Below are 12,667 nucleotides of genomic sequence, written 5' to 3' on the forward strand. Positions count from 1 at the left end.
TTGGCTAGCATAAGTTTTAAAATGAATTTGATGAGAAGTAAATAAAACTAATTTGATTTTGCATAATAAACTGTTTTGATATTACATAATATTATGAACTTTAAAAAACTAATTTTATAAGGGTGGGGTGGAATCAGCATGTCCATATGAATTGCATATTAAAACCTGTCTGCCATTAAATCTAACAAAAAAATCATTGAGGTTTTATATGTTTTAAAAATGCTTTATGGTAGATATTGCAGATCCAATAATCTCTTGGGAGTAATGAGTAGACAAGCATCCAGTTAAAGATTAATTAATGTGTTCAATGTTGCAAGGCTATAGCTGTCTCAATTATTTCTTCAGAGCATTATCTTAACTGACAGTGTATCCTTTGGGAATTAGACAGAAGAACTGTTGGTCATTTTATATTTGATGGCCAGCCTTTCATTTTCAAAATTAAAGGCCGGTTTACACTATGCATCTTGACACATGCATCCTGGATGCATGTGTCAAGATTCACAGTGTAAAAGCCCATTGTGTCAAATTAAATGGGTGTTGCATCTTGAACGATGGAATAGAACTTGTTCTATTCCGTGCTTCAAGATGCATGGAACTGACCAATGAAAAGAAAGGTCAGAGTTGATATTGAATCATAAGCCTTATTTTTTTCATTTAGTTTCAAAAAATAGCTTCCCAAGTTACACAAAAACAAAAAATACTGATTAAAACTACAATAAGAAAAACTTATTTGATTATTATAATATAGAGGAGTTTTTGTTTTGGAATAATTATGAATTATATCTTCCAAGAATTATCATAAAAAGGAAATTAAGAATAATTTGTTCAGCTAAAATAAATTTGGAAACGAAATTTGAAGGTATTGTTATTTTTTTAAGTAGAGAATTTCATCTTTACAAAGTATTCTAAAGATGCATGCATCAAGACACATAGTGTAAATAAGAAGATGCATGAGGCAAAATTGAAGCATGAGTTTAGATGCATGTGTCAAGATGCATAGTGTAAACCGGCCTTAAGGGTACTTACCACAAACAAAAAATGGATGCGCGGGTTGATATACATTTTTTGACTGAATTTGATTTGTAATGACATAAATAATAAATCCCTGAAATATAAAGAAATCGTAGGTTCTCCTTGGTGCTTAGATTTTAGATTTTATTTTGCCTACTATATAATTCCATACAAAATTTTGCTCAATTTTTTAACTTCATGACAAAATCTTATAAAATTTTCCCACTCTACTTGGTAAACATTATTCAGGTTGTCAATTTAAATGTAAATCTATGAGAAATAATGCCAATTTCTGAAAAAAGTTTGTTTGTGTTATTTATCCTTAATTAGGTATAGATTAAGTTGTTAAGCCTAATTTGATATTGTTTAATATGATAGGCATTTGGCAAGGTCTAACACAACCAGTATAGAAATCTATGAATGATGCAATACATGTATATGTTATAATTAATGCCTACACCACAGGAGATGGATAAACAAATTTTTTAAGGAGTTGAAAAATCATGGAAATCTAAAATCAAGGTTGGCATGATTTTCTTGCACTTTTGATTGTTTAAGATAATTGTAATTTTTTGACGGGCGTATCATGCTGTGGCGTGGCACTTTATTGGTTTTAATACAAAAAAAAAGAATATTCTCTACTTGTTTTATAGATTTTAAGCTTGACAAGAAATGATGTTTTGATGTTGAGTAGATAAGGTAACTCAAACTATACAGGTACACAAGGGAAAATGTTGAGAAAATGAAAGCTCAATTACATATTTTTTATAATGCTTGTGACGTCGAAGATTTTGCTGCGCCGTGACTTAATGGTATGTCCTGAAAAATCACTCAGAATCAATACCAATTTACAACATTTTTATATGAAATTTTGAAGACCATATAAGCAAAGATTCTTTTTTATTATTTGTGAAATTTTGCCCGATTATGTCGTCAAATATTTCTTCTGTGCAACAAGTCAAAAACAAATTTTTGAATGGCCCTCGTAAGTTAATATGTTTGATGTCTCTAACCTGTATTCAGTCATTGATACTTTCAAACTGAGGGCAACCATGCAGTGACATTGTCTTTTTTCAATGTTAAATTCTTTATAAACCATTTTTCCCTATTGTTTTTTTTTTTACCTTGGTGAGTTTTGCAAGGGTAAAGGATTCATCAAAGATTGTTGATGTGAGAGTGTACAATTTGAAAAGAAAATTGAAACATACAGTTGAAAGTCATTATCTAGAACTTTATCATCCTAAATACCGTGGATATGATGAAGTGAATTAGATGCCCTGAGCACTTTTTCTATATGAAATTTCATTTTATTTATTTATATCTGAATTTGTTTGAGATTTCAAAGTTTTTTTCTTGGTCCCATTTGGTTTAAGTTAACAAGTTTTGATTGTTAATATTGGTCTTCAGTTTGATTCATCTGAGCATCATAACCCAATAGCATCATCTTGGGCATCCTAAAATTTCTTGGATAAAAATATGCAACTGTATTACTATTATTGATAATTTGTAACTCGTACAAGTTTCTTTCTTTTGAAATTATCATTATAATGGACACTGTCTGTTTCAGTTATTAATGTTACTCTCCCTGACGAGAAGCAGAACTACATCCATCGGATTGGAAGAGTTGGAAGAGCAGAAAGGTAAGGTGGATAAAAGTGCCTTCTATTGATATTTCTGGTACATCCATTGGATTGGAAGAGTTGGAAGAGCTGAAAGGTAAGGTGAATAAAAGTGCCATCTATTGATATTTCTGGTACAATACTACATCCATTGGATTGGAAGAGCAGAAAGTTAAGGTGGATAAAAGTACCGTCTATTGATATTTCTGGTACATCCATTGGATTGGAAGAGTTGGAAGAGCAGAAAGGTAAGGTGGATAAAAGTACCGTCTATTGATATTTCTGGTACATCCATTGGATTGGAAGAGAGCTAGAAGAGCAGAAAGGTAAGGTGGATAAAAGTACCGTCTATTGATATTTCTGGTATATCCATTGATATTTCTGGTACATCCACTGGATTGGAAGAGCAGGAAGGTAAGGTGGATAAAAGTGCCATCTATTGGTATTTCTGGTATATCCATTGATATTTCTGGTATATCCATTGATATTTCTGGTATATCCATTAGATTGGAAGAGCAGGAAGGTAAGGGGTAATAAAGTGCCATCTATTGATATTTCTGGTACATCCATTGGATTGGAAGAGCATGAAGGTAAGGTGGATAAAAGTGCCATCTATTGGTATTTCTGGTATATCCATTGATATTTCTGGTATATCCATTGATATTTCTGGTATATCCATTGGATTGGAAGAGTTGGAAGAGCAGAAAGTTAAGGTGGATAAAAGTACCGTCTATTGATATTTCTGGTACATCCATTGGATTGGAAGAGTTGGAAGAGCAGAAAGGTAAGGTGGATAAAAGTACCGTCTATTGATATTTCTGGTACATCCATTGGATTGGAAGAGAGCTAGAAGAGCAGAAAGGTAAGGTGGATAAAAGTACCGTCTATTGATATTTCTGGTATATCCATTGATATTTCTGGTACATCCATTGGATTGGAAGAGCAGGAAGGTAAGGTGGATAAAAGTGCCATCTATTGGTATTTCTGGTATATCCATTGATATTTCTGGTATATCCATTGATATTTCTGGTATATCCATTGGATTGGAAGAGCAGGAAAGGGGTAATAAAGTGCCATCTATTGATATTTCTGGTACATCCATTGGATTGGAAGAGAGCTAGAAGAGCAGAAAGGTAAGGTGGATAAAAGTACCGTCTATTGATATTTCTGGTATATCCATTGATATTTCTGGTACATCCATTGGATTGGAAGAGCAGGAAGGTAAGGTGGATTAAAGTGCCATCTATTGGTATTTCTGGTATATCCATTGATATTTCTGGTATATCCATTGATATTTCTGGTATATCCATTAGATTGGAAGAGCAGGAAGGTAAGGGGTAATAAAGTGCCATCTATTGATATTTCTGGTACATCCATTGGATTGGAAGAGCATGAAGGTAAGGTGGATAAAAGTGCCATCTATTGGTATTTCTGGTATATCCATTGATATTTCTGGTATATCCATTGATATTTCTGGTATATCCATTGGATTGGAAGAGTTGGAAGAGCAGAAAGTTAAGGTGGATAAAAGTACCGTCTATTGATATTTCTGGTACATCCATTGGATTGGAAGAGTTGGAAGAGCAGAAAGGTAAGGTGGATAAAAGTACCGTCTATTGATATTTCTGGTACATCCATTGGATTGGAAGAGAGCTAGAAGAGCAGAAAGGTAAGGTGGATAAAAGTACCGTCTATTGATATTTCTGGTATATCCATTGATATTTCTGGTACATCCATTGGATTGGAAGAGCAGGAAGGTAAGGTGGATAAAAGTGCCATCTATTGGTATTTCTGGTATATCCATTGATATTTCTGGTATATCCATTGATATTTCTGGTATATCCATTGGATTGAAAGAGTTGAAGAGCAGGAAGGTAAGGGGTAATAAAGTGCCATCTATTGATATTTCTGGTACATCCATTGGATTGGAAGAGAGCTAGAAGAGCAGAAAGGTAAGGTGGATAAAAGTACCGTCTATTGATATTTCTGGTATATCCATTGATATTTCTGGTACATCCATTGGATTGGAAGAGCAGGAAGGTAAGGTGGATAAAAGTGCCATCTATTGGTATTTCTGGTATATCCATTGATATTTCTGGTATATCCATTGATATTTCTGGTATATCCATTGGATTGAAAGAGTTGGAAGAGCAGGAAGGTAAGGGGTAATAAAGTGCCATCTATTGATATTTCTGGTACATCCATTGGATTGGAAGAGCATGAAGGTAAGGTGGATAAAAGTGCCATCTATTGGTATTTCTGGTATATCCATTGATATTTCTGGTATATCCATTGATATTTCTGGTATATCCATTGGATTGGAAGAGTTGGAAGAGCAGAAAGTTAAGGTGGATAAAAGTACCGTCTATTGATATTTCTGGTACATCCATTGGATTGGAAGAGTTGGAAGAGCAGAAAGGTAAGGTGGATAAAAGTACCGTCTATTGATATTTCTGGTACATCCATTGGATTGGAAGAGAGCTAGAAGAGCAGAAAGGTAAGGTGGATAAAAGTACCGTCTATTGATATTTCTGGTATATCCATTGATATTTCTGGTACATCCATTGGATTGGAAGAGCAGGAAGGTAAGGTGGATAAAAGTGCCATCTATTGGTATTTCTGGTATATCCATTGATATTTCTGGTATATCCATTGATATTTCTGGTATATCCATTGGATTGAAAGAGTTGGAAGAGCAGGAAGGTAAGGGGTAATAAAGTGCCATCTATTGATATTTCTGGTACATCCATTGGATTGGAAGAGCATGAAGGTAAGGTGGATAAAAGTGCCATCTATTGGTATTTCTGGTATATCCATTGATATTTCTGGTATATCCATTGATATTTCTGGTATATCCATTGGATTGGAAGAGTTGGAAGAGCAGAAAGTTAAGGTGGATAAAAGTACCGTCTATTGATATTTCTGGTACATCCATTGGGTTGGAAGAGCAGAAAGGTAAGGTGGATAAAAGTACCGTCTATTGATATTTCTGGTACATCCATTGGATTGGAAGAGAGCTAGAAGAGCAGAAAGGTAAGGTGGATAAAAGTACCGTCTATTGATATTTCTGGTATATCCATTGATATTTCTGGTACATCCATTGGATTGGAAGAGCAGGAAGGTAAGGTGGATAAAAGTGCCATCTATTGGTATTTCTGGTATATCCATTGATATTTCTGGTATATCCATTGATATTTCTGGTATATCCATTGGATTGGAAGAGTTGGAAGAACAGAAAGGTAAGGGGTAATAAAGTGCCAGCTGTTAGTATTTCTGGTAACCAAGTGGCACATTCTTTGTTACATAGTGACAAGAACTTTAAGGCATATATAGTAGGTTAATATACAGCACACCATATCTTCTTTACTGCTTAATTTCTGGGAGAAGGTGCGTGGATGTGATAATGATTATTAAGTACCCACCTATCTGTAACCTTTTTGTCACATGAATTGAGTGTTACAGGAAGTCCATAGTGATAATAGCCTGTGAAACTTGTATTACTTGTGTGACCAATAAGGCTCAAGAACCTTTTAATTTGTTTTTTTTTAAATAGCTGCCTTATCCATTGTGTAAATTTCTATATCAAAGCTTATTTACACCTTTGCCCCCATTTTCATAAAAACAAATAAATAGATCATGCTTTGATGTAATCCTACCATAATTTGTATGGGTGGGACTACATAAAAAATGTGTGAATTAATGTGATGAAGATTATTGTATTATACATTAATATAACACTGATAATACATTTATCTAATGTTATATATATGAAATCTGCTAGTTAAACCATCTGCTTATCTGTGCCAAGGTGGGTTAATGTCTTTGAGTCATCATTATATTACTGTCATACTATTTTGAATTCTATACTGTCATGAAAATTAACTACTCTTTCAATTTTTTTTTGTTTCATGTTAAATTATTTGTTAAACATGATGCAAGCTTAAAATAAACTTAAGGGTACTTAACACAAAAAATTGATGCATGGATTAATAAATATTTTTTGACTGATTTTGATTTGAAATGACATATATAATAAATTTGTATTAAGAAATCATAAGTTTTCTTTGGTGCTTAGTGATAGGATACTGTGTTGCTTTCTATATAATTCTACACAAAATTGAGTTTTTAACCTTATATATGCAAAATCTTATAATTAATAAAACATTATTCAAGTTCCCAATAAAAAGATTAATCTCTGAGAAATGTTGCCAATTTCTGAAAAAAAAGTTTGACAATATTTGTGTCACATATCGTCAACTAAGATTTAGATTGAAATACATTAGGACCAGCCTTAAAAAAGAAGAACCTTGTTCATGCATATTTGATGTCAAAATAAAATCTATTTTCATGACTGAATGATCTGTGGATTGGATTAAAATGCAATTTCTGTCATACATACAGAAGAATAATTGCTGAACACAAGCCCATTGTCATGTTAGATGCATCACAAAAGATGAGATTTGTCCAAATTTATCTATGTTTTATCTTATGAGGAAAAATATAGCAACCCATTGTCAGTTTAATATCAATCTAATCGCCAGTTTAATAGAGTTTTTATAGTTTGTTTCAGTACCTACTGTTTCAATATAATTTTATCTAGCTGTCAATGAAAGTGGAATCGTGTTATATATTACAATAAAAAAAAAAAATGGAAATAAATTGGGTTAGATTGGAAACAGATTTCATTTTAGTTTGAATTATTAGGGCTTAAATTTTCCTAAGGGTTGGACTTGACAAGAATAGTAAAAAAAAAGTTTTAAAATCTACCGGTATCTTAAATTAAATCAATTATAAACATCCAACAATTGATCTGCTAAAAAGAATTGGTTTTAAAAAGGTGTTCTTTTGAAAGTTGCTAAATATAAGTTACCATCTCATGAAAATTGTTACTGTATACAGGGAAATTTTCGCCCCTGTTTTATTTTCGCCCCTTTTGCCCTCTTCTTGATTGGGCGAATTTAAAACGAGGCGAATTCAAATTACACTGCATAATAAACAGAAATATGATTGGGCGAATTTAAATCGGGGCAAAATTGTTCACAAGTTCAAAAGGGCGAAAATAACCCTGTATACAGTATCTTGAACACCAAGATCTCAATTATATGTGAAGTGCTTCGTCAATTCCAATAATTTTTTTTTCACCTTTTTATCTCGAATCATACATATATTTTATTAAATTGAATGTTATATCAGTCCATTTGAATTTGAGTTAAGAAGGTTTGACTGTACCTTAGCCTAAGTCTAAAATTTAACTTAGCATCTTAAAACCTTGGTCATAATTTTTTTTATGTTTCATGTGATAACTTGTCTGCTTTCTTTTATTTTACAGAATGGGTCTTGCAATATCTCTAGTCTCTACTGTGAAAGAGAAGGTAAGATATATATACTGCTGACTGTTGTAAATGTGTAAACTTCAGCTTCTTTTAAATGATTGAACCACTTATATTCAACCATGTTTATTATACAGTTGATAAACAACAACATTTAAAAATTTCTCATAAAAAGTTCAAAATTTTAAAAGTTCTCTGTTTGTTGTTCATCTTGCTGTCTTTTGGTCGGTTTGTCTGTTATAAATGTTCCACCAACAAGCTCATTCATTTTCTTCGCATAGGTTGCACATGCTGAAATATTCACATTTGCAAATATTTTTCTTAGATTACCAAATGAAGAGAAAATATGTTCAGTTCTGTATGAACTTATTTGGGGGTCAGAGGTCATAGCGTGACCGAACCACTCGGCGAGATGATATCTTTCTGTATGGTTTCAGAACTTTTAAGTTATAAGTGATGACAAAGATAAGATAACTGAAATCTATAAATATTTTTCATTCAACAGATATTCAATAGATTTTCCTTTGGTGTGAAGAATGTCTTAAATACTGTAATTAGCCTAAAATCGCATTTACCTTTTAACCCAAAATTATTTGAATTTAAACTAAAACAGAAGATATCACAGCTTTTGACTTAAAAAATTAAGAACTAATGAAATAGAAGGATTATTCTCAGTAGGGATCATTGTTCTTACAATATAAACAAGGTATTCCTGAACTGTACTGCTGAACATCATTGTAAATATTCAAATGTTGGAGTGAGACAAACTTTCAAGACCAAACAACTTAGGCCAGATAAAATTAATCTTTAGATTCTCACCCCCGCCCGCCCCTCTCAAAGTGTCCCGCCCCGGCATTTTTTATTTTGATTTTTGGGTGTAAATAAAGGCATTTTCAACTATTTTTATTCGGTAAGAATTTGGGTGAAATTTAAGAGTTATCTCCCGTCTGTATTAAAAGTCGTGTGTCGCTATTTATAGCAAAGGAGCCATGTGAAGAATGGAGAAAAATCGGCAATAAAAGCAGTTTAAATATGTAAGGAAAAGATTACTTGTCAGTATAGAGAAGGCAGAGAAAAAATAATAGCATAAACAGATCTAGATACCATTACTGGCATGAGCAAGGTTTTTAAGATTTTTTAAGACTAAGTATAAAAAACAGACATGGAAAATGACACCTCGTCAAGTTTTAACGATCTCCAACTGTGTGTGATTTTGATTTGAAAAAAAAAAATAAATAAACCATCGTAGGTAGACTTTAGAGAATGTTTAGTGCTAAGAAAATGTTAAATCTTAAAACTGTTCAGGCCTAAGTTTTTTCGGTAGGATATTTTATTAGAATATTTCATTGATTTTGTAAATATGACCTATTTTATTGTCGAACATGTCAAGTCTCAGGAACAATCCAATTTTTGAGGAAGGTGGAAATCTATATTTTACAGAAAACAGAGGGATTTGTAGGTAAAACTAAAGAGTATATAGGAAAAGGCCGATGAGAATTAAGTCATGCATACAAAATTTATTGGTATCAGAACCCCACCTCATTTTGTGTTGCGTGTGCCGTTTTTGTGTACTTGATAATTTGTTAATTAACAATAAATATCTAATTATTTAAACAAGAATTTTCTTTAAATATTTAAAAGAATACGAAAAAATAAAATCTATTTATATTGGCATTAACATAATGAAAAAATGTGTACGAAGAGTCCATGTTTTGTTGATACTTACAATTTAACAATTATAATAAATAAAAAATAAAACCCGCCCACCCGCCCCAATTTTTTAGCAAATTAGGATGAGAATCTAAAGATTAATTTTACCTGGCCTTATAGGTCATTTTATGTCACAACCTAACAATACAGTGGCCCGTTCATGTAATAAATGCATTTTTACTCAGAATTTATCCATCTCAAATGTAAATAAAAATGATATTAACAACAATGTTGAAAAGTTCTCTGGAAAATGATATTAGTCGGAAATCTTGATCAAATCTTCTGAAAAGCTCATAGGGCTTCACAGGATTTGATCATGTGACCAACTAAGTTCATTTCTCAGAGAACTTTGTAAGATTGTTGTTTGTTTCTTAAATGGAATTTGGTGTAAAGATTTATTGTAAGAATATCTAGGTCAAGTTGTATTTTGGCTAAGAATGAGCAATTTTTGACAGAGTTATGCCCCTTGAACTCAGAAAAATTTCAATTATTTGCAGTTTCCATTCATTTTCTTTTCATGTATTTGGGGGGGGGGGTTAAGTGTTTCACAAAAATCTTTTGTCTTCAGTAAGCTTTTCAGGTTTATTTAATTTTTTTTAACTTTTTATCCAGAATCACTGAGAGAGTCTAACCATTTGAACAAATTAGAATGTCCTTGAGATAATGATAAAGTTTGATAAAATAATGATTAAAATAAATGGACATGCCTTGCTTAAAAGGGAAGTAATTTTTTAAAATATGGGATTGAAGGGGTTGTTTAAAAATCTTCTTAAGAATCCCAGCCTCCCTGGCAAAACCATCCCTTTGTGATGTAGATTCAAGTCTGTTTGAAGCGTACAGCCACCCTCTATAACTAGAGAGCGAAACAGGTGGTCAAAGGTTACATGGAATTGCATTTATACATATATAGGGAAATCCATATGATATTTTATTATTAGGGATGTCAACGAATAGTCGACTATTCGACTATCAGTCAATGAATGTGACGAGAATTCGTACATTTTGGAGAATCGCCAGTGAAAATCTATTTCATTTCATTACCTTATCTCTAATCTCTGAGATTCGGCGTGCAATACAGGCATTTGATGTTAGTTTTTCGATAAAAAGGGTCTTGAATTATAATACGCTGTCGATGAAATAAAAAAAAAATGTTCCGAATAGTCGACTATGGTTCGAATGGTGCAATCGAATGTTCGACTAAGGAAAACGAATATTTTGACATCCCTATTTATTATGAAAGAAAATCAGTCTCATCAGAATTAGGTACATCCTACCTAAGTAAAAAATTTACCATATATAAACCTGGGACTTTCACCTTAATGATGTCAGTAGACATTAATATAAAATAGAAATAATTTTGTTCATTAGCTATCAAAAGTTATTGCTTCCACCTCAGTTTTATGAACAAGTTTGATTTATCATTTCATACCTAGGTTCATTGAAAGGATAATGTACGTTCTAATATAGGTATTAAATCATGACTCTTCACAGTTAATTTGGGTGGTTGTGCTTGTTGGGCAAGAGGGGGGGGGGGTACTTTATATAACTTTTCTTGCTTGCACCAAAAAAACTTACCTATATCTTTTACATCGTTCGACGTAAATAATTTCACTGACTTCGTCAAAAATCTAAGTTCAAGTTACATTTCATGAAGATGAACCCATATCTAGCTGTGCATTTGCGACAACTTAATCTGATGTTTCCTCATAGGTAGTTTATTTTAGAAAAGTATCACAGTGGTGCTGAGGGTTGCATCATTTGGTTATAATTACATGTATCAAATTAAAATTGCTCTAGAATTACATCCACTGTCACATAGTGCAGAAAGTCTATTATTTATGTATACTGTATACAGGGTTATTTTTGCCTTTTTACACTTGCTAACAATTTTGCCCCATTAAAAATTTGCCCAGTAACAGTTCTGTTCAGGAAATATTTAATACTTTGTTCTTTAAATTCGCCCCCATCTAAATTTGCCTACTTGTGAGAAGGGCAAAAGGGGCGAAAATTTCCCTGTATACAGTATTAGGAAGAAATTTGCTGCAGTATTGTGATTATAAGAATTGACATTTTTATTGACTAGGTGTGGTACCACTCTAACTGTAACACGAGAGGGAGGGGCTGTTACAACACAAACCTGACAGACCACGGGGGATGCTGTATCTGGTATGATGAACCTAAGGTAAGAATTACACACACCAGTGTCATCATATCAACTTCAGTTAGCAGGCAGACTAATCAGTTTTGTGGTAATTTTTATGTACTATAGAAAGCCTCTTTCACACCTCATCTGAAACCATTTCAGAAGCTTTCAAATTAGTTATCAGATCTACCCTTGGCAATCATTGCATGTAACAGCAAGTCTCACATTTTGTGCAAATAAGCAGTATTGTTTGGAAAGACAATGATAATATTCTCAAGGATGAGTCTTCATTAATGCTTATAAAATGTCACTTGCTTTCAAGAATTTTCTTCATTATAGTATTGAATTTATATGACACTGGGATGTTCTGAGAAATGTTATCAAATTGCCAATTCCTTGACAGTACATATTCTTGCATATTTGCTCACCATTTTACAAGAAATATTTCCATAGATGACAATGTTCCATACATCCAGAATTTGCAAGTTAATTTTTATATTGTTATGCTACAATGTACCACATGAAATTGGAGTGATAATTACTCAGGTCCCTAGCTGCAGAACTCCAGCTCTCTGCTTAAGAAAATTTGGACAGATAAGTAAATAAGGTAAGGTATCAGGAATAAGAGTAAATATTGGATACTATCATACAGAGAAGGAAATAAACACCAAGAAATGATATCCAAGTGAGGACAAAAAAAGCGACAACATAAATCAAAGGATTTTATGCTTAGATCTGGATACCTGTCTGCTTTATCTGTCCAAATTTTCTCAAGCAGAGAAGATTTGTAGCTCCTAGGTCACCAATTTGCAAAAATAAGAAAAAAATTACTTAATTATTACAATAAGGAAAAA

The 12,667-nt window shown here is 32.6% G+C and overlaps 1 protein-coding gene across 2 annotated transcripts in view; it reads left to right on the forward strand.

Moving 5' to 3' along the window:
* The window catches only part of LOC134235306 (ATP-dependent RNA helicase Ddx1-like), a 135,763-nt gene that overhangs the window by 108,265 nt on the left and 14,831 nt on the right, over positions 1-12,667 (forward strand). For both annotated transcript variants that reach the window (XM_062717435.1, XM_062717436.1), the window contains 3 exons: positions 2,579-2,651; positions 7,960-8,002; positions 11,754-11,852. In XM_062717435.1, the coding sequence (XP_062573419.1) occupies positions 2,579-2,651; positions 7,960-8,002; positions 11,754-11,852 (215 nt within the window). The remainder of the gene's footprint in view (positions 1-2,578; positions 2,652-7,959; positions 8,003-11,753; positions 11,853-12,667) is intronic.

The sequence above is a fragment of the Saccostrea cucullata genome, unplaced genomic scaffold (genome assembly GCF_032062105.1).
Source record: "Saccostrea cucullata isolate Sc308-1 unplaced genomic scaffold, CSIRO_AGI_Scuc_v1 ctg634, whole genome shotgun sequence".
Taxonomy (NCBI): Eukaryota; Metazoa; Mollusca; class Bivalvia; order Ostreida; family Ostreidae; genus Saccostrea; species Saccostrea cuccullata.